The 22,683-nt window shown below is 49.7% G+C and overlaps 2 protein-coding genes across 2 annotated transcripts; one reads left to right on the top strand and one right to left on the bottom strand.

Annotated features, from left to right (window-relative positions):
* Nucleotides 1-194: 194 nt before the first annotated feature.
* Nucleotides 195-14,725, bottom strand: NOXO1 (NADPH oxidase organizer 1). The gene is made up of 10 exons (XM_039382373.1): nt 14,445-14,725; nt 9,493-9,652; nt 3,762-4,003; nt 3,240-3,320; nt 3,063-3,126; nt 2,425-2,605; nt 2,004-2,185; nt 1,669-1,782; nt 1,080-1,197; nt 195-837 (listed from the first exon to the last, which is right to left on the bottom strand). Exons 3-10 carry the CDS (start codon nt 3,825-3,827, stop codon nt 198-200), a joined length of 1,446 nt encoding a protein of 481 aa, XP_039238307.1. The 5' UTR covers nt 3,828-4,003; nt 9,493-9,652; nt 14,445-14,725; the 3' UTR covers nt 195-197.
* GFER (growth factor, augmenter of liver regeneration) lies at nt 13,798-17,861 on the top strand. Its single transcript, XM_027736163.2, is given in 4 exon segments — nt 13,798-13,825; nt 13,828-14,042; nt 14,520-14,731; nt 15,235-17,861. Coding segments are annotated over 4 exon segments (618 nt in total). The 3' UTR covers nt 15,398-17,861.
* The last annotated feature ends 4,822 nt before the right edge of the window (nt 17,862-22,683 follow it).

Genomic DNA, 22,683 nt, shown 5'->3' with positions numbered 1-22,683 from the left:
TCCAAGGGCTGATGTTCCCACTGGGCTCTGGTGAGGGGTGCCTGGCTCTGCCCGGGCTGTGTCCTGTCCCTGCTCTAGTGCAGGCTGGGCAGCAGTGCCTGGGCTGTGTCATTGTCCCTGTCCCCTGTCCCTGCTCTAGTGCAGGCTGGGCAGCAGTGCCTGGGCTGTGTCACTGTCCCCTGTCCCCTGTCCCTGCTCTAGTGCAGGCTGGGCAGCAGTGGCTGCAGGCCTGGCCGGGGGCTGTGTCCCTGCAGGGCCCGTTTGGTGACGGTGCTGCACCTCTGCAGGATCTCGTGGGCCGAGGGCCGTGCTGGCACCTTGGGGACACTCGTGGCCAGGTCAGGGTCGGGCAGGGGCGAGCTCAGGTCGGCTGCAGACGACTCCACGAAGCCAGAGTCGTTCCTGTCCCTGGGGGTGAGGCGTGGGGACTTGGTGCCGTGCGTGGCCAGGGCAGGGGAGCTCCTGTTCTGCTCCACTTCGGGCAGAGAGCGGGACAGGTCGGGCTTCCAGCTCAGCCGGGCGCCCTGCTCGCTGCTGCTGCCCGAGCTCAGGGACGAGCTCTCTGACTCCAGGTCTGAGGTGGAGCTGGCCCTGGGCAGAGGCCTGGATCTGCTCCTCTGAGAGCTCCCATCTTCTTCATTCAGGTTGAAGGAAGAGCCAGGCTGTGCCCTGGGCTGTGCCATGGCCTGCCCCCGGGGCTGAGGGGCCGACAGGGAAGAGCAGAGGTTCGGGGTGGAGATGTTGAGCCCGGAGTTGATGATGGTCTGCAGCTTGTGGTGAGGATTCTTGTAGGGCCGGAGGCACATGGAGGGCATGTAGCCCGTGCTCCCATTGTACCTGAGGGCAGGGATGGAAGGAACACTGAGAGGAGCCCTTCGGCCAGTTTGAACCAAGGGGAGGGAGCAGAGCAGGGCAGGGCCCAGCCCTGTGCTGTACGTGGGGTGTGAGAACTGGGAAACCATCCCTGGCCAAGGACATTCAGCTCAGGGATGCACCCAAATGGCAAGGAGAGGGCAAGCAGCAGCTGCAGCAGGTAACCAGCTCCCTGGGGAGGCAGGACTTTGGAAAAGCCTCCTTACCGGATGAGCCACCAGCCGTTGTCAGAGCTCCTGAGCACCTCCACGACCACCCCGCTGTGCAGAGAGAGCTCATCCGCCTTCCGCGCCTCGTAGGGCTGCACCACGAAGTACAGGCTGCCTGTGGGAGGAGGAGGAGGTCGGATCTGCCCCGTGGAGAAAGTGCCCCTACCCTGTGACAGAGCAGCTCGGCTGTGGGGCAGTGTCCCTGAGAGGGACTGGCTGCTCAGGGACCTCAAACTGAGTGATTTAGGTTGGACACGAGGGAAGATGTTTTTTCTACAATGAGGGTGGGGAGGCCCTGGCACAGGTTGCCCAGAGAAGCTGTGGCTGCCCCATCCCTGGAAGTGTCCAAGGCCAGGTTGGAGCAACCTGGGCTAGTGGAAGGTGTCCCTGCCCATGGCAGGGGGTGGGATTGGATGACCTTGAAAGGTCCCTTCCAACCCAAACCATTCTGTGATTCCATGGCAGAGTTGACCAGAAGAGTCAGAGCTCCAGAGATCCAGGTGGGGACTCCAAGCAGTGGTTAAAGTGGTGAGGTTTTGCAGAACTCATTTTTTAAGGTGTCCCAGAGAGCCAGGAGCAGACTTACCCTCCTCATTTGAGCTAAAGGTGTTCTGGATGTCCTCATGGACATCAAGCTCTTCCAAGTACGAGGCTGGGAACCAGGCAATCTGCTTGTCTGCATTTTCCACCAGCCACCACCCTACAAAGAGCAAAACACCCAGTTTTTAACAGCCTGCAAGTTGAGAGATGACCATAATCCCTGGATAAGGGACACAAGAGACAGGAGGGACGTTCACTGTCCCCCCAGGTAGGCACACAAGTACAAACACCTGCACTCCTGACACACTACCCTGGCATTTGCCGGGCTATGAATCAACCTGTCCCTTCAGCCCTGACACTGAAGAATCCCCTCAAACATACCAGTCATGTCCTTGATTAACACTTCAACAATTTCCTTCTGAGCCACTGTGAATGCCCTGTTCTTGGTGTCCTTGGTTTCAAAGCTCTCGATGCAGCGGTAGCTCTGGGACGCCTGGGGAAGGGTGATGGAGATGGGCTGGTGCTTCTTTTCCCTTCTAAATTCTGATGGCATGATCACAACACTGCAAAGCAAAGTTTCGCATCAAAAACTCAGGTGGAAGGTTGAGTTTAGCCTTAGTTTTAGTAAAATCACTTATGCTGTAGCTTTAGGCACCAGAGACGACATAAACCCAGATTAAAGCACCCAGCAGAACTTCCCTGCTCTGCTGCCCTCGTGTAACTGGTGTTTCTCTTCTACCTACATTCCATAACATTTCTGCTTTGTGAACAAAAAAAAAAAAGGACAACTCAGATTTCACACCTGTTTTCAGGGAAGGAGGGATCGAGGTCCTGGGTCTGTGCCTTGAAAAACTGATTCACGTCTCCCCCCTGGGAGATTCTTGCATCCATTTTCAGCAGCTCCTGGGAGTAGGTTTCCAGCAGTTTCAGGATCTCCAGGCACCTGTTCAGCTTCCCACCCTTCCTGTGCTGCATAATCACACCTTTAAAAGAACAAAGGCACAGTTGGTGTAAGACAACAGTGGGTCTGGATGTCTTTGGGAGCAGCATCTTTTGCCTGAACACCGGGTGTCCTCACCCACCACCCTTCCTACCCCATCCCAAACTGTACAAAGTCACTGTCCCTGCCTCCCTGTCCTTTCTAATAGCTCCTGACACAATTTTTTTAACATCTAAAATTTATCTTTTTTTCACATGTAAATATTTCAAGAAGGTGCAGATAAAGTGCAATTATCTAATAAAAAAGCCTTTCTGGGTTGTTCTAAGTCTGTACTAGACACAATCATGTTGATATAACCCAGTGGTGCTGTACCAGGAGCAGGAGAGAGCTCTTAACCTGTTCCAGAGGAAAGTCAGACTCAGAGACTTCAGTTTGTGTCCCCAGCTATGCCTGTCCTGTCCACTCACATGTTTGTTGGTCCATCAGAGATTTATTCTTACCTTTAAACCTGGGTAAACTCCTGAGGGAGCCACTCTCCATGGGGAATTTTTTCTTCAGCTCTTTCTAAAAGAGAGAAGGAGAGAACAGTGATTCCTCACAGCCCTGACACACAGCTGGGCTCCTTTCCCTCCCCAGGATGGGAATCCTGACATTCCAGGAACTGAAAACTCACTTACATGGAATTTCTTAAAGTCTTCAAATGTCCGGTAGATGAGAATGTTGTTCTGGTCTGACCAAGTCACAAACATCATGTAGTTCTGGGAAAAGAGAAGGGAAAAGAAGTGCAATTTAATCACAATGTTCCATCTGAGGTGCTTCCAGGCAATCAGCCTTTGCCACGAGCTGTGGGTTAGTTCTGGCTTCAGGCTGAGAGTATCACATTAAAAAATTCAATTAAACATTAAACCCACAAAAATATTTCCTTAAATTTAAGGGTTCCAAATGGGTAATCATAAATGAAATCAGGAGGATTTTATGGTGCTATGACAGAAAGAGAGCAAAATCCAAGATAACAATTTTCTTACGGTATTAAGCCCATTACAAAACTCCCTTTGTCTTAGATCCCAAGGCTCCTAATCCCAACACTGGGGAATGAGCAAACACATCCCTAGAAGAGTAAATCCAAAGCCCTCTAGTTTCCTAATTTATAATATATTTCAGGAGGAAATAAAAGCCAAAAATTATAAAAATTAACATACCTTCTGCTTTCTGCATTGCATGAAGCCAACAGCCTTCACATCCACGGGGTACCTGCTGCAGCTCATCTTCCCCACGCCTGCTCCTCCCTCACTGGCAGATGGAGGGATGTGTCCTGGAGGGATGTGTCCTGGAGGGATGGCAGCTGGAGGGATGAGCTGGAGGGATGCGTCCTGCAGGGATATCCTGGAGGGATGGGAGCTGGAGGAATGTCCTGGAGTGTTGTGCCCTGGAGGGATGTGTCCTGGAGAGATGTGTGCTGTGCTGGAGATTGCAGAGCTGTGGCTGCAGCCAGGACTCCCCAGGTTAAATACCCTGGAGCAGGAGGCAGGGCACAGGCGTTCTGCGCCTCCTCCTCTGCCCCGCCCCGCAGAAATTCCGTAGTTTGGCAAACTACCGGGTGCCTTTAACTTTTATCTTTCCCCCTGCTTCTAACATGCAAATAGTCCCGGCTGTGGCAGCAGGGACAGAGTTCAGGGAGCCGGGGAGCAGATCCAGCTTGTTTTATCACATCCCAGCCCGTGCTGGGAAGCGAGCCAGGCCCTGGGCGTGCGGGAGGTCACTGGGGCAGCAGCTCCTGCCCCGAGAGATTTCCGGGGACACACGCAGAGTTTTTATGGCTGTATTGCAGAGAGTTACCTGCAGCCCGGGATGAGCTCACCCCAGTCCCAAAAGCTGATTTACAACGTGGGTTGTCGTAAAGCACAAATCAGGCACCACTTGATACGTGTAATAATTGTTACAAATATTTTTTCTTTACGGCTTTGTCCCACCTGCTGAGATACTTTAAATGGATTTCTGGTAGCTTTATCAATATTCGAGTGCTCTCAGAAATTATGGGAGGTGCCAATGCCAGTGTTGTCATAGCATCACAGAACAGTTTGGGTTGGAAGGGACATCAAAGACCATCCAATTCCCACCCCCTGCCATGGGCAGGGACACCTCCCACTAGCCCAGGTTGCTCCAAGTCCCGTCCAACCTGGCCTTGGACACTTCCAGGGATGGGGCAGTCACAGCTCCTCTGGGCAACCTGTGCTAGGGCCTCACCACCCTCTCAGGGAAGATTTTCTTCCCAATATCTGATCTAAACCTGCTCTCTGTCAGTTGGAAGCCACTGATCCTTGTCCTGCCACCACATGAACAAACACGTCCCAGGGCCAAAAGCTCCTCAGATGTAAATATGGGATGGAGACTCAGCTCTGAGCGCCCTGAGCACTGTCCTGCATCCAGCCAGGTGTCCATACCCTCCCAGCTCTTCCCAAGGACTAGTTCCACTGCCCAGAGGCATGGAAAGACAGGTAATTCCAGCCCTGGATAGCCTGTCCTCTCCCTGAACCAGCGTGTGCCTGCCTCAGGTTATGACTTGGCTGATGGGCACCGAGTGATCAAACAGCCTTCTCTGTCCTCCCTCTCCCTCCTCTTTGATAAAGCCTAAATTGAACCATTTTATCATTATCACTATCATTATCATTATCACTATCATTATCATTATCATTCCTTCTGGATATCAGGCAGTACAGTGAGGAGGGCCTTGCTTTGTGTTCCATGAGCACGTGAGGCTGCTCCCACACAGCAGGATGGCAGCTCCTGGGGGCAAAGGGAGCTGTTTTGTTGCAGTTCTATCTATTGCTGCTGGATATCTGTCCTCCATTAGAAAGGGAAAGTCATCCAGAGAGAACTTTGGTTCTGTGTGTAATTTGGTGGGAAAACCCCTTCAATGGCACCTCCAGGGCACTTCCCGGCTCAGGAAGCCAGACAGGATCTGCTCTGTGGAAAGGTGATGTGAAGCAGCTCCCTGCTCTCCCCTAGCCTTGGAATCTGACCCTCCATCCCTCTGTTCACAAAGGGTCCAGCAAAGACACCCAGCTCAAAGGGTGAGGATTTTATGGAGAGACAGGAAATCACTTCATCCAGGGAGTTTTATTAGAAGGTTCAGCTCTGGGCTCTGCAGATGTCACGGCAGTATCAGTGCCCCGTCCTTGTCAAGGCTGATGTCACGAAACTGTTCCTTGGAGAATGACCTCATGAGTCAAGTCAGGTTAGCCTGGAGTGACACTACCCATGAAACCAGAGGGAGGGATGGCCAGATTCCCTCTGGAATCCTCAAGTGCTCCTCAACACATCCTCCACAACACCCGGCCGTGCCAGGGCCGTTTCTGTTGGGAAGGATGTATAACCAACTGGAATAGGCCATTAATTACACTTCTCTGCTGGATACATTTGAACTTATACAAAAACAAGACAAAACATCATTTTTTAGACATTATTAAGTTTACTTTTTGACTTCTACTACTTCCAGATTATCCTGCCATAAATCAGGACCTCCTCATGGGTAATTATTAACAGAAGGGTAGGAGTGGTCTGCTCAGAAACTGTGACACTCCTCAAGTATTGCTGGTCACTGCTGTTTCCTCATCAATTTACACAGCTTTGAGGGCAACAGTTACTTTTGTCTTTATATGTTTTACAAGGTACCAAACTGATCATAAATTAACAGGGAATATGTGGGAGTGCACTGCCTGGCTTTGCCAAGATGGAGGAAACGCAAGTTTTCCTCCATAACTTCCGTGAGTTTTCATCCTGCTCCAAGGGAGCCCTGCCAAGGTGGAGTTCTGCCTCCTGCTCCTCGAGGAGCATCACACCAGACTCCCTCCCCCAGGTTGCCCATGGTTGGGTCATCCAATGGCTCCAAGAACACCCACGGTCACCGGGGCTGTCCCCCCTGCTATTCCCATCACAAAATCATCTTCCCTTCCATGACAAATAAACACTGAGGGTCTGCTTTTCTTTGCATTCCAGTGTGGATCAGGAATAACCTAATCTGGTGGGTTTAACCAGATTACAGCAGCCCTGGTGGGACAAGTGCCTGGAGCAATCCTTCCCTGCATCCAACAGGAGCCAGAGTAGAGTTTGAGTGATAAGGGTGACCAAAGGCAGCTCCTCACCACCCCCTCCACAGCCGTTTTCCAAGTCTAACAAGCAATGGCCTCATCCCAAATGCCCACACGTGGAGAAGAGGAGGAGCTGTGTTATGAACAGCCTTTAGCACATATAGAAGTCATGTCTAGGCTGGTGAGTGACCTGTACCCTCACGGCTGACAATGTGTGGGACTCTGCATCAGGGATTTCTCTTTCTATGCCCAGCACAGGAAAGGCAAAGGGAGGGAAAGGCCTCAAACCACCCTCAGGACACTGGCTGCAAGGAAGAGATATGAGAAGGCACAGCCAAGGGGGGCCCTTGCCTGGAACAAGGCCTGTAGAAAAGCTCCATCTTCCCCTCCCTCACTTTCAGGATCAAAACCTGCCCTTTACTGTTCTTGAAGGTCATCCGTGATGACACACGACCTATCAGCACCTTTAATGAAAACCCCAGCTGCTAAAAGCTGATCTTAAGAGTACAAAGAGGGTTTAGACTTTTAATAAATTGAGAAACAGACCCTTATTTAAAAAGAATAATGAAACCCCAGACACTGGAGTCGACAAAAGTCTCCTTCACCTCATGAACAAAGGAAGCGGTTGAACTTTCACACAGGCTGGGATGAGAGATTTTGTAGTATCTAAACAAGAAGAATGTATTTTATTTCATCCTAATTTCAGCAGCTGCTGCAGGCTTTAAAGCATTTTTCTGTGGCCAGTGGGATCTGGTTCAGCAATCCTCAGAGATCCTATGATTCCATGACTGTGCTTGTTTTCTACAGACCCTTATTCTGCCCTTTCCATGAGCAGCCAGCACATGGAGAGGGGATGGTTCTTCGGACACTTTAATTGTCCTCTCTGTTCCAAGCCTGTCTCTGCTTTCCTCTGCCATGCTCCCACCTCAGCACAAATCCCACTCCCTTTAATCTGCAGTATCCTGGGATGGATCATTCCTGGGGCATCCCTGGTTATTGCCCACCAGGACTCAGTCCCTGCTCTGGATCACTGACAGCTGGTATAAAATCACTGCATCCCATCAAACTGCCTGAAACCTGGCACCAGAGGGCTCCTTTTCCATGAAAAGCCCTTGGGATGCAGCTGCCCAGGCCAGGGGGAGCCCTGCCTGTTGTGGGAGGTTTGTTTGCTGCCTGGGGTGTGTCAGATGGGCTCTTGTTTACCAAGCACTTGTTGCAATAATTTCACAGCTCCTTTGTAAAAGTGGCATATTTTCCTGAGGTCATGCAGAGGACAAAAGCGTGATTCAAGAGAGAATCTTCCAGAAAGGGTAAGAATGTAACTTAAACCACTGCAAGAGAAAGTTTCCTTTCATTGCATCATTTTCTACAAAAAAAAAAAAAAAAAAAAAGGTGTTTGATGAGTGTGTGGCCCAAGGTCAGCACACTGAGTGAACGTGCTGGGACTCAGCCATGGGATGTGAAAGGAGATGGAAGGCAGGGTGGAGTTTCCAAGGGGGTTCAAGGCCTGCCCTGTGTGTTCCCAAACCCAGTAGGGGAAAATCCCAGCACCACCAGTAAAGCCAACAGCAACTGCAGCAAGTACCAGGGAACGTGGAACTCGGGAAAAATCTGTTCTTACTTCATGATAAATATAGTAAAGTGATCAGAGACAAGATCACTGTGTTCCTTCCAGATTAGTCAGAGAAGTGCTCGTCCCACTCCTCCCCTTTCCTCATTCCCCACACCATCGATGAGCAGAGCATGCAAAGTGCCTCATCTCTCCTGGGGATTCCACCAGCAGTGCCTCCAGTTAGAAGTTCACTGTATTTCAGGGCAAAGACAAGACCTTTGTGTTCCTTGCCCCCTTCAGAAAACAGGGAAAGCAATATTTAATCTTCTCTCAAAAGCCTGGTGGGGAAAAGAGTAATGTGGAAGGAGAACTAAGTTCATTAATGATTAATTCTTATCAAGTCAACATAGCACCTGTTATCTGAGAATAATCTGTTCCACTGACTGAGACTTCCCGTTCAATTGCTTTGACTTACTTCTGGAAAAAGGAATCACCCCTAATCAGGGAGATAAGGAAAAGGAGACACCAGGTGTACCTATCCTGTATGGGACAAGTGATTTTAAAAGCTCAGCCCTCGTAACAACAGGGTCATTCATTTTTAAGAGGCAAAAATGGGAGTAAGATAAGGAAAGACCCTCAAAATCCACACGGGAAACAGCCACAACATTTTTAATGGACTTCAAATAGCATCTTCTTCCTAAAGCAAAGGGTTCTGCCACCACCGGACATTTTGTGGTTTATTTATCAAGAGAACAAAAAGAAATCCCCAATTTTGTTGTTTTGTGCTCAAAATGCATGAACTGATTCCAGGGATGCTGGAATGTTTTGTGCTCAAAATGCATGAACTGATTCCAGGGATGCTCAGAGGGAGTCTGGGAAGGAGGAGACAGACAGGAGCACGACACAAGTAGGATTGGCTGAACCAACCTGCAGAAATAATTTGGGTTTCTCCCTATCCCTGCCATTGCCAATATATACGCCACTGCTCCTGGGTTCTCATTTTAATCAGCAAGAGGATCCACACATGAAAACAGCACAGATTTTAAAATGATGAACTGCATCCCTGGGTACAGACCAGGGCCTCGGTTTACCCCGTGCTCAGTCGTACACCTCAGACTGCTCTGAACACATTTCAGTAGTTCTGGATGGATCTGAACAGAGATCAACATCCCACCCGCTGGCAGTGAGGCTCCTTCCTCACGACTGGGACATCAATTCATGCTTTTGAGAAAGTTTGCAGGTGATGTATTTCTTGTACCCAAGCAGAAGTGATCACTGTGATTCACTTACCTGGAAATATACGTCATTTTTTTCTGCTGCTGTTTCCTAGTTGGTTGTAATTTCTCAGACAACTGCGCGACTAATTCCTGGTGCTGGCTTGTCACTGGTTGGACTTTAGGCTCAACTCCTTACGTGTAAATACAAGTCAGCTTCCTGCTGGTGTATTCCCCTGGAGAGGGAAACAGTTACATTCAAGTGGAACTACCTAAAAACCGTCACAAAAAACTTGGGAAGAATTCTGAGAGGTACAGGGTAAAATTTTCCCCTCAAAATATCACAGAATCACAGAATGGTTTGGGTTGGAAGGGAACTTAAAGCCCACCCAGTCCCACACCCTTCCACTACCCCAGGTTTCTCCAAGCTCCATCTAACCCTGCCTTGGACACTTCCAGGGATGGGGCATCCAGAACCCCTCTGGGCAACCTGTGCCAGCGTCTTTATTTAAAACTTTAAAGAAATTACTGAATAGTCAGTGGTGTTTAGGTTCCCAAATGCTGAAGGCTGTGAGAATATTAGTCCTTTTCCCAACCCACAAATGGGCATCCTGGGGTCACTGCTGAGAAAAGAGCCGTGTGAAGCCTCCTTGGGATCATCCTTCCTTGTGTCTCCTCTCCTTGGAGCCAGCCCTCCTTGAGGTCACCCCTGCTTTGCTCAGGGGCTGTGTTTGAGCTGGAACCTTTGCTTTGCTGAAACCCACTGTGGGGATCCCTGTGCCATGGCTTTTGCAGGGCTCAGAGGGCCAGGGAGGGTGTCCAGCCCCATTCCTTCTTCCTTCCCCAAGCCCCCACTGTCAGCTGCCTGTTTGCAAGCTCTTGCTTAGCACGTGCAAAGATAAGAGCAGCAGATCAAACAGCTCTTCCCCTGAGAAAGGCAAACACACCCTTTCATTTTCTCCAGCTCGGGTTTTACTGGTGCTTCCTGGTAGTTACTGTCATTGCCCTCTGTGTAATTCCATTCCAGGCACGGATTCAGCAGCTCTTAGGAATGAGGCACATACTCAGGAAGCTGCAGTGAGCCCGGTCTCACAGACCTCAGTGACTGGAAAACAGGGGCTCTGTTGGCAGCACCTGCAGCAGGAGCCCTGCAAGGAGCCGCTCTCAGCAGGCACCTGGGCCGAGGAAACCTTGTCTGGCAGGGCAGGATGGAGCCTTTGCTCCCTGCCCGGGAAGCACCAGCTCCTAGGAGGGATCATGGAATCACAGAATGGTTTGGGTTGGAAGGGACATCAAAGACCATCCAATTCCCACCCCCTGCCATGGGCAGGGACACCTCCCACTAGCCCAGGTTGCTCCAAGCCCCGTCCAACCTGGCCTTGGACACTTGCAGGGATGGGGCAGCCACAGCTTCTCTGGGCAACCTGTGCCAGGGCCTCCCCACCCTCAAGGAAGGAATTTCTCCCTAATATCCCATCTGTGTCAGGATTTTGTTTGGTAACAGGCCCTACCACATTCCAGCTCCTAAATCAGTGCTGGAAGCAGAAGGTCAGGTGGGTTAGGGATGTCCAGGGGGGAGCAGGAAGGAATGCTGCCATATCCTTCTGCTCTGCACCACATTCCTTCCTTTGGATGGAATTCATTTGGCTCTGAGCTCGGATTCAATTAGAGACAGTAAAGTGAATTTCCTTGCTCTGATTTGAATCTGAGCATCTCTCCTTTTTTCCCTTTGAAATCCAAGATGATGTTAGCCCTGAGGGCAAACAGACAAAATTGGGAGCACCTCTCCCTAAAGATTCAGCTCTGCTCCTACAGCTGACCAGGAAAGGAGCAAGGGGAGTAACATTGAGCAGGGATCTCTGTAACCAACAGCTTCTTTCCAGGTTATGAGCTTTTTCTTTTCTAATAAAAATGCTTATATTTTAACTAACTTCATAAAATAAATCACTAATGAGGAAGCAAAGCCTGTGAACTGCCAAACCAGGAGATTGCTGCAATTTGAAAACATTTCTGCAACTGTTTAATTGCTTGAAGACCAAACAATAAAGCTCTGTAGGAAATTCCCTGGGTCTCTATCTTTTTTCCTGATTTTACAAAACAAATGAGGTCGATAGCATCATTTAAAACATTTATTGGCGCTTAAGGAAAACAGATATAAAAATGTTATCCCCGCTTGACCTTTCCTTCATGTGTGAAATGTAGCTTTATAGTTGTCTAGAACTGTAGACAAAGCCATTCCAGCAGTTCCTGTCAGTCACTCACATGGCTTCTCCCTCCCTCCCGAATATCAGCAAAGCAATGTTCTCATAAAACTGCAAATAAAGTTTTAAAAAGGAGCACTGGTAAATAGGATGGAGATCCAGACCATCAGCTCAGCGCTCCACAGAGCAGGAAACAGCTCAGCCATTTCCACGTGAAGCACACCAAGTGTTGAAATCTTTTTGAAGGCAAGTCCTTGAGGGATTTCTCTAAAATGATGCTTTTCCTACCAAACATTTACACCACGCTGTGTTGAATATATCATATATTCACATATTTATTTATACATAAGATGATATTTTGATCCACCTCCATCCTGGACATACATTTGTTTGTGTCAAATAAAATAATCATATTTTTCACTTGACATGAAGAGGAGAAAAGTGGGAGTGGCTACAAAATTCACATTCTGGAGCACATTTCCCACAGTGGGAGACTTATCTTGCGGTCCCCAAACCTCTAATGGCAAGCCAAAAAGAAGGAAGAGAGGAAGTCTGTGCTGGTCTCCAAGCTTTCATCCTCTGACCCCCATCAAGAACTCTGTAAGGCCACTGTGTCTCAGAGGCTGGATGCAGGATATGCTGCAGATGGTCACATCTGCCAGACTACAGGATAAAGAAAAATCAAAGTGCTTTTAACATAGTGCCAAGCCACAGCTAATTAACCTTTCCAATTGGAGAGACCCAGTTCTGGAGCTCGATGGGTGCCAGACCATCTCCCAGGAGCTGGGTCACCATCCCCATGCGCTCACAAGCATGTGGCTCTCTGGGAATAGAAGGAAAGCTGCCAAGTGTCCACTCTAGATTGAAGGTGTGGGGCCAGGACTGGGCTCTCCTTCACCCTGAGCAGCCCAACCCCTCCCAGCCGCAGGGAAGGGCTCGACGTGCCTGCCCTGGGGTGACACATGCCAGTGCTCTCGGAAAGAGGAAAATCTTTCCTTAATACAGATTTGCGAGCACGTGACAGGTGTTAAAAACATGCAGGATTTCATATGGGCGTGTTCCGATAGAGATGCACGACTCGGAATCGAGTTATCCACTTGTTTGCTCATTAAATCGCACTGTTGATTGTATGACTGTGCTGGAGATAATGCTGAGGTGCCACTGGCACGTAGGAGAGCTCTGCCACACACAGTATGTACATACTAAAGAATCCAAGAATCCCAGAACAGCTGGGGTTGGAAGGGACCTCTGGAGATCACCCAGTCCAACCCCTGCCCAGGCAGGGTCACCTGGAGCAGGTGACACAGGGACTGTCCAGGTGGGGTTGGAATGTCTGCAGAGAGGGAGACTCCACCACCCCCTGGGCAGCTGTTCCAGTGCTCTGCCACCCTCCGGGGAAAGAAGCTCTTCCTCGTGCTGAGGTGGAACTTGAGTTTTAGTTTATGGCCATTGCTCCTCGTGCTGTCACTGGCACCACTGAGCAGAGTCTGGCACCATCCTCTGGTACCCCTGGAGATATTTGTATGGATTGATGGGATCCCCTCTCAGCCTTCCCTTCTCCACACTAACCAGGCCCAGCTCCTGCAGTCTCTTCTCATGAGATGCTCCAGACCACATATATACATATACGTACATATATACGTACACACATACATATATATATATATATTTTTTTGTGCTCAGTTCCTCTGGGAGGAACCAGTCCTTGACATCTTCAGTGGGGACATGGAAGACCTCCCTTCACACTCTCAGCGGGGACAAGGGCAGACCTCTGCCACGCTGAGGGGGAGAAGATGGAGACCCCTTTGATACTTCCACTGAGAACCCTGTCCCCATCCCCTTCCACCCTGAGGGGGGGACAATGGCTGAGGCCCCCTCACACCGTCGGCGGGGCCATGGCAGAGCCCTCTGCACACCCTGAGGGGGACATGAAGCCCCACCACACCTGAGGGGCGATGTGAGGTGAAAAGCGGACAAGTAGAGCTGGGAGGCTCATATGAAAGAAACACCCCGTCGTGTTCCCCTCAAACACAATATTTAAACACAAAGTTTGCTGCCGTTTTGGTAAAAAAAAAAAAAAACAAAAAACCAAACAAACAAAACCAAAAAAACCCACAAACTGGCACTCGGGCGCGGGCCGGGCAGGGCCGGGCCGGCCCCCTCACAGCGCCCGGGCGCCAATGGCGCCGCCCCGGCCCGTGCTGCACCGCGCGCCAACATGGCGGCGCCCGGTGAGGGCCGCGCGGGCCGCGGCTCCGCGGCGTTCCCGGGCACCGACAGCGGCTCCTTCCCTTTCCCCTTCGCCGCCCCGCACGGCGCGGCGGGCAGCGCGGCGGGAGAGCCGCCCAAGAAGCCGTGCCGAGCCTGCACGGATTTCAAGAGCTGGCTCCGCGAGCAGAGGAAACAGGCGGGCCCGGGCGGCGCGGTGAGGAGCGGCTTCCCCGCGGGAGGGGCGGTGGGAGCCTCCCCGGGCACCCCGCGGGCGGCTGGCGACCCCCAGCCCCTGCAGAGTCCTCTCAGTCCTTCATCCTGCCCCCTCAAGTGTGGGGCTGCGCGAAGGGGCCCGGGACAGGGTTCTCCTCAGTGGGAGTGTGAAGGGAATGTCCATCTTCTCCTCGGGTGTGACGGGAGCTCTGCTCTTGTCCCCAGTAATAGCGTGAGGGGGGATCTACCATGTCTCCAATGAGAGTGTGAGGGGGCTCTGCCGTGTCACCCCCCTCAGAGGGTGTGAAGGAGGCTCAAATGAGAGTTCGAGCTTCTCTGAGAGTTTAGGGGGGCTCTGCCATGTCCCCAGTGAGGGTGTGAAGGACCTGTTCCCCCATCTCACCTTCCCACCCAGCGCAAAGGGGCTGTTTCCCCACCAAACCCCGGTGTCCTCTCACAACCCTCTCTCCCCCTTCAGGAGCTGGCTGTCGCAGAGGAGAAGGAGCCCCCGCCAGACTGTCCCCTGGACAGTGAGCAGCTGGGCCGCAGCACCTGGGCCTTCCTGCACACCATGGCTGCCTACTACCCCGACCGGCCCTCCGGGACCCAGCAGAGGGAGATGAGGGACTTCATCAACCTCTTCTCCAAGTTCTACCCCTGCGAGCACTGCGCTGAGGACCTGAGGGAGCGGTGAGTGCCCTCAGCGAGTTTTTGAGCATCCGAGGGAGAAGCGAGTGCCCTCAGAGCATTTTTGAGCATCTGAGGGAGAGGTGGTTGTCCTCGGTGGGTTTTTTGGGTACCTGAGCGAGAGGTGAGTGTCCTCAGCAGGTTTTTGTGCTGGAGGGGCTTGCCAGACATGCTGGGCTGCCGCAGCTGTTTTGCATATCAGCAGCTCTTCCTGCATTTGGGGTTTGTAGCTACCTGAACTGGTTTCTTCCATTATTGCATCAATCACAGGTACACTTAGTCAAAAAACAAACACCTGTCCTTGTGCTGTTGGGTTGTCTGTGTCATTTCCAGTTGCCAGGACCAGGCAGTGAATGAAGCCAAGCTGCAGCTGTCAGTATTCTATAGATATTTAGTGATAATTACTGTGCTCTCTCTGGGTTCTCTCTGTGACCCTGTGCCTGCTGTGGGTACTGAATTTGGTGACTATAAAGAAGTAACATTTGCTTCCTCTTCCCTGCTTGCAGATTACGGACAAATCAACCAGACACGAGTACCAGGAATAACTTCTCCCAGTGGCTGTGTCTTCTTCACAATGAAGTGAACAGGAAACTGGGGAAAGCTGAATTTGACTGCTCCCGTGTGGATGAGCGCTGGCGGGATGGCTGGAAGGATGGGAGCTGCGATTAACCCGGAGGGGCTGCCTTGGGAGCCCAACAGACCAATCCAACCCTTGTCAGGGCACTGCAGGGAGACGTGAGAGTCAGTGACTGTGTTTGTGTGTGTGTGACAGACCGAAAGGTGAAAGGAGATTGGAAAACCTTATCCTAATGATATTTTGATACATGATTACACTAATGTGTTACCTGAGGGACTGAGGCCTTATGTTTGGCACAGGAATTGCCAGAAACCTGTGAGATTGAGTCACTGAGAAACTCGGGGAGACCTTTTCATGATGACATTTCCTGATTTTAGGGGCATTTTCTTAGAATTCATTTTCCCTGAACACAGTTGTGTTCTCTGCAGGCACTACCCTGATGTTTTAGAAAATGCATCTGATTAATTGTAATTTTCATTTCTGTTCCGATAGAGAAAACTCATGGCTGGGTTTGGTGCCAAGTCTGTACCCTCAGATCTCTCTTTCCAGAAACTCCAATGTTTGTTGTTAACCTTGCATCCAGCTCCTTTGATAAAAGGCCTGGGGGCAGGTACATTTAATTTAAATACTAAAATCACGGAGCCTAGATTTCTCATTTTGGTTTTGTGTTTCAATTTATCATGTAAGAGGCCATTGCAGAAAGGGAAACTAAAGCATCTCCTCATCTGAGAAATGGAACAAAGTATCAACAGGGTGAAATTCAGATGTTTTAAGTGAATTGCTAATTTTCTTTGGATCCAGAAGTGATTTGGTGATAAGTTCAACTGAACTACTTATTCTTAAAGCAAATAACCTCTTTGTTTCTGCTGTGAACCTTTGTCTGGCATGAAAATAGCTCGAGACTGAGGACTGTGATGAAGCATAGTCAGCTTTAATTATTCTGAGATTAAATTCTTGATTGGTACTTGCTGGCCTGGCGCATACTCTGGTGTAATCCTCAGCTAAAAATCTCTCTAGAAAAGGGCTTTACAAGCCCCTGGAAGTACCTGAGTCCTGCTGAGGGCTGTGATGGCAGCTTTATGTCATCTTTATTGCAGAGGGGACTCACAGGAGCCCCTCAAGTGGGTTCCTCGGTGGGAACTGGTCAGAACCCAAACCCTCTGTATTTCCCTGAGTCAGCTGTGCTGCATCACTGTATTGGTAAGTGGGAATGTCAGACTCCAGAGGAGTAACACTGTAAATCAGGTACCCCACAATGCATAAAACACAGGCCTTTATAAAAGGAGACACCTACAGAGTCCAAATCATTTCAAGTTCCTCATGTAGGTCGTGATCTCATCCCTTCCTGCACTTCTGGCTGGGAGAAGTTTGCACAAACCCTGACAACAGCAGGTTTTTTTCCTTCTGTGCTTCCTGCTGAGGTTTTGTTGCACGTTTTAGTGAAGCTTCCTTATTTCACGCCCCCCAGCACACCTGGAACTTTACCCTTGCTTTCCTAGTGAGCATTAACTGGAAATGTTAATGGTGCTGCTGTAATTGGAGTGATGACAGCTCTTGTCTGAGACTTTGCTCCTCACACCTGTGTGTGGGGCTCTTCAGTGGTTAGAAAACCAGTAACAACTTTGGAAACACATCGTAATGGTTTTATGGCACAGGCAAGTCCTTTCAAGTCAGACCTGTTAAAACAAGATGGGACATTTTGTGGACTGGTGACTCCTGAACTCTTTATAAACGTCCCTAAACACAACCCCAGCCAAAGTGATGATAAGGTACTGCAGGAGGTGTGAGAGCTGTCTTATGATTGAAGGTATCACTCAGTTTATTAGAAGTGCTCAGAAAATTTTCCTCTCAGCATGTTGAGATTTTTGGAACAAATAAATCCCAGCCAAGATTTGTGTGTTTTTGGTAATAAACTCAGTTCCCAAAATGAAGCACACTGGTATGCATTAGTGGGGAAGGGACCAACAAAAAAGCATTTACTAGGACTGTAGGGAGGAAAAGGAGTGTGAATCCTGCTCTAAATCAGGGGGAGCAGCAGTGGTAACCCACAGTTTTGGTCACCTTGTGTGGTTCAGGGAGGTGGGGGACGTGAGTGGGAGGAAAAGTGTGTCCTGTCCTGGCAGGGGTAGGGAAGAGCCTTAAAACTGAAGTTGGCATCTCTAGCAAATGCTTCCCAAAAATGAGGCCACCAGCTGTGGCTGCCAGGATGTTTTTAGGGCAGTTTCTATCTTTGCTAAGTGGCCATTTGGTAAAATCTGTGCTTGCACTCTGTTCTCTCATGTTTTTAGCTTGGCAGAAGAGCTTTGACTTACACATTTCTCAGGCATATCCTCAACTCTGTGGACTTGACTGTGTGAGGAGAGGGAGGATTTGTTTTGCTGCTCATTTGTACCACAAGTTTTAATTTTAGGTAAGGAAATTCCACTGGAGATACTTGTACTCATGTACAGAAAATAGTGAGTTCTCTAAATGCACTTGATTAAATCTAGTTTTAAAAATCTCTGTATTCAAATTATATTTCCCGTTGATGTAAAAATAATAAAGCAACTGAGTTCATTCCTGATTCCTTCTGAATGGGATGGTAGGAAAAGGGATTATACTGTGCTGGTGTGTCTTACCTCTGTATGCCAACATATTCCAGTTATATCTCTGTATATTTATATGTATAGATATATACTGTTGTATTTTAGCTTGATGGCTCAGGTGAGGTTCTGGGATTCTGTGTGGATTGATCAGACAAGGTGGGGCTGCTCCTGGTCCTTTTCTGTTGTGCTGCTGAACTGATGGAATTCTCTGCAGGCCAAGAAGCTACAAAAATTCAGGGATTTTGTACACCGGGTCCTGTCAGGTCGGAGTTTGGTTTTATGTGGGGACTAGCGGGAATTTTGATGGGATGCCAGGATTTTTTTACTTGCTGACAGTGTTAAGGGCAGTGTTGGCGTTGGGAGCAGCTCAGATCTTGCTGATTTGGAGCAGGGTGGCTCAGGACATCTGTAATTTCACCTCCACCACACGAGCATGCACATCCCATCCCATTTCCCAGGAAAAGGAAGTTGTTTCCTTTCCATACGAGGAGCCCTTGTGAGGAGGAGCAGGGCCAGGAGCAGGTACTGCCCAAGGAGCTCATGGGGCCTTGCTTGGGAGCTGCTCCTGTGTAACAGGTACCCGACTAACCTTGCAGCTTCCCAAATTCCTCGCTGTTTCCATGGTTTGCATTCACAGCTGGAGTTCATTTTTATTTTTTCCTTCTTGTGTTTTCTCAGAAAGCAAAGAGCAGGGAGCCACGAGGGACTCATCCCCTCCACGGATGGCAGGCAGAGTTGCTAAGCAAGTAACAGTGCAGATGTTGGCAGAAGCACCACTGTGCCTTTGACATTTTTCCAGGGATTAGCTGTTCCTCTGCAGTGTGTTGGGTGTACACAGTGTCCTGTTTACAGTAAGATTCACAAGAATTGCTTTGCTTCTGTGTCTTTTGCCTCAGCCTGTTCCAGGCAGTGTGTGATGTTCTTCCTGTTGGAGTTTCACAGGCTTGAAGAGGGGAGGGTTTAAATTTTGGGTTGGGTATTTTTTGGCCCCTTCCCATCATCATTGATTTGTTTTTCCATTCCTGGCTGTTCAGGGTTTATGTCTGAATGATGGAGAGGAGCAATGGAGTATTTTGTGTAGTCAGGATTAAGCACTCCAGTAGAAACAGCCAACAGGGTGGTGTGGAGTCAACCCTTGACTTCGTAGGCTAATAGGGAATATAATAAAACAAGGAAAGCAAACCTTGGAAGGCTAAGGAAAACAAAGGAAAGCTCATGGATGGAGGGAAATCAGCAGTTAGAACACAGAACTGTCCAAGGGGACAAGGGTCAGCATTGGGATCAGCTGGGACACTGCCCTGGATTGGCACATCCCACAGGGAAGTGTTCATGAACATTTATGCTGATGCCAGGCTGGCTGTCACTCAGTTCAGGTGGCTTCTGTGTCACTGCAATGTGCTTCACAGGGAAAATTTGCTTTACAGTTCACTAAGCCAACAGCAGAGGGCCACAGAGGATGGATTTCATTGCATTTCCGTTTATTTCCTTATATTTCCTTGACTTTCCCATCTCTTACTCTTCTCTGGAACAGACTGCTGCAGATACCACTTTTTACCTTATCCTAATCTCTTTCCTGTGATTTTGGGAGGAGATTTTGGTACCTTCAGATACTTTTCAAACTACTGTGCAAACCTCTTGTCAAATTACCTAAGTGAGGGATGTTATTTCTCTGCCTGCAGCTGAAATCTGCACTTGGAAGCATAATAAAAGACTGGATTCTGTTTCCAGCATGTTTCCTACCTGATCTTCAGCCCATAGTTGGTCAGATATGGAGAAGTTCTGGCTCTTTTTGACCATTAAAAGATTGGAAAGGGTGAATTAACTTCACTGGATAATTCTGTGACAGTGACTTTCTTAACAGGGGCTTGTGCACAGACCAGACATGGGTACAGGAACAATACACAGCAGTCATGAAACAGGATCGTTTCCAGTCAGAGGAGGGATCAGACTTCCTTGGAATGGTTGTCACCTGCTCTGGATGCTTTATAGAGGCAAAAGGAAGATCACAGGACAGTCATGACTCCAGCAAAGCTGTTCCTTTGGAGGTTGAGGGATGCAGCCCAGCCCTGCTACATGGAAAAGGTAGGAAGAAAACCCACAGAGTTTCGTGGGAGCTTTGCTTTGGACTAGGAGATATGTGAGAAAGAAAACAGCTGAGTTAATTTAATGTCTGTCCCACCAGGCAGCTATTTCAAAGCTTCCATGTTTCCCTGAACACCAATGTCAGGTGTCCCAGTTCTGGATGGTGCTGGATGGGCACTTGCCTTTTCAGTTACAAGAGAGGTCAGGCAAAGCTGGGCTTTCCCTGCTTCTTCCATCCCTGACATCTGGCCCAAGCCACCAGGAGTGCAAAAAAGTGGATTCAGTGACTGTGCCTCTTGTCCTGCTGCTTAGATGGGGTAAAAGATATGCAAAGTGTGAGGCAAGGCACGTGGCTGGAGACTCCAGAGATCAAAATTCAGTTCTCGGTCACAAGCTTCTTGCTAGACACAGGTAAATCACTTCATCTTCTGTAGGCACACTTCCACTTCTGCAAAATGGGGATAAAAATAGAGTTTCAGCAGCCTTTGCCTGTGTTCCATATTTAGATGAAAATCTCTTTTAATGTGCTTGTGCTGCACAGCCCTGGGCCCGAGAGTATTCACAGTTATAAAATAACTCAGGTCCATCCATCCTACAAATCTCCTTTACGTCAGGTTACATCCTTCTTGTGAGTCTGAGGACCTGTTAGTGTTATGTTCAGCTAAGAAATTAAGCTTTTCATGTTTTCAGTATAACAATGCAAACACCTCATTCATTACACAAACACTGCGGCCCTTTTTTCCACCAGGAAAATTTTGGTTTGTGGTGTAACACGAGCAGAAATGGCACTGCCTAAAGGGCTGAGCTGGGAGAGCTCTCCTGGCAGCAGAACGAGAGCTCAAATGAGAATTGTGGAAGCTCTTCAGGTCTGGGCACGGCTTGAGCTGCCCTGTGCCCTTGGACCTGCCAGCTCTGCTGCCCTGGTGCCACACCTGCGGGGAGCAGGGGACAAGCACCAAGGCCATCTGGTTGGTCAGGCCCTGCACGAGGGGACTGGTGTGGTCCCAAGGAGGCCGGTCTGGAAAACCCCAAGGGATCCTATTCCCCTTTTCCAGCAGAGTGGTGAGCAGTGGCTGAATCAGATTAGATTACTGGTTTGCCAAAACCCCCAACCGTTTGACGCTGTGGAATATTTGGAGAAGAAGCAGATACCGAGTTGATGAGCCGTTGAGCGCATGGGCAGGGGCACGGTGTTGTCACCAGTGTCACAGTTGCACCACTGAGAGGCATTTCCAAACTCTCTGGGGTTTTGTTCAGTTTGGGTTTTATGCAAGTACTGAGAGATCAACTCTCCTGTTCAAAGCCAGTGCTCCCTCAATTCGCTGAGTTCTCTTATCCCGAAGTACAGTTAGTGAAGTTTTCCACGTGTTTTTCTGACACACTTCTCCTGGGTTTATCCTTGCACAGTAACTGCTGGATCCCACCTGAGAAACGGCTGCATCTCACAAGTGGATGAGTAACCAGCTCAGAAATGATCTTCCAGATATTTTTGGATCTCTTAGGGTGGAAGGCTTCTAGGGCTTTCTAGTGATAGTGAGGTAAGGTGTTACTCACCAGGAAGTTCATTCTCTCTGTCATTGGGCACTATGGATTTCTAAGCTCCTCTCAACACTTCCATGAGCTCTTGTTTTTCTAAGGGCTGAAAGCAGCACCAGCCGAGCTCTAATGAATGGCAAGCAAAGCACTTTGGAGCAACAACTAAATGAACGTGTCTCCAAGTGCTACTTCAGGCCTGCTGCCCTGGGAATGTGAAGGATAAGCTGTTTTCCCGCCCACACCCGTGCCAGAGCTGGGTCAGACCTCGGGGAGCTGCTGGAGTCGGTGGGCTGGGAACGTGGCTGGAGCCTGGATGGCTCTCTGGGGGTTGGCACTGGGTCCTGCACACCGGGATTGCTGAGCCAGAGCAGCTGCACTCCAAGCACATTGTCAGAGCTGCTCTGAGAACAAGGCAGCTGCACATCGCTATTCCCACCTGGAGCACCTCTGGGGTCCCCACCACAGGGAGATGTGGACCTGTTGGATGAGTCCAGAGGAGGCCACTGAGTTGATCACAGGGCTGGAGCCCCTCTGCTGAGCTGGGCATGTTCACCTGGAGAAGAGAAGGCTGCAAGGAGACCTCAGAGCCCATTCCAGTGCCTAAAGGGGCTCCAGGAGAGCTGGAGAGGGACTTGGGACAAGAGCCTGGAGTGATAGGACAAGGGGAATGGCTTCCCACTGACAGAGGGCAGAGTTAGATGGGATATTGGGTTGGAATTCTTCCCTGTGAGGGTGGGCAGGCCCTGGCACAGGTTGCCCAGAGAAGCTGTGGCTGCCCCATCCCTGCAAGTGTCCAAGGCCAGGCTGGACGGGGCTTGGAGCAACCTGGGCTAGTGGAAGGTGTCCCTGCCCATGGAATAGGGGTTGGAACGAGATGGTCTTTAAGGTCCCTTCCAACCCAAACCATTCCAGATTCTGCAACTATTTTATTTCAGAGCTGTTAAGTAGAAAATGTATCTGATTGTTTTGCCTGCCAAATCAGGAGCATCCCACTGCCACAGAGAAAATTCCTTTGGTCCTGCTAAAGAAAATATATTAACTGCTCTTGTCCATTATTCAGCTTCTTATGGGCCAGGTCCCAATCCTGGCCCTTGGCTGAGTGGGTAGGGCTGACCTGAACAGGTTTTGAAGAAGGAGAAAGCCCCCCACCTTGTCTCCTCTGGGTTGTCATGTCC

Source organism: Pipra filicauda, unplaced genomic scaffold, assembly GCF_003945595.2.
Source record: "Pipra filicauda isolate LSUMZ 115617 unplaced genomic scaffold, ASM394559v2 scaffold266_size1643727_pilon, whole genome shotgun sequence".
In the NCBI taxonomy this organism is placed as follows: domain Eukaryota; kingdom Metazoa; phylum Chordata; class Aves; order Passeriformes; family Pipridae; genus Pipra; species Pipra filicauda.
Note: the sequence above shows the minus strand (reverse complement) of the source record. Positions and strands in the feature narration are given on the sequence as shown.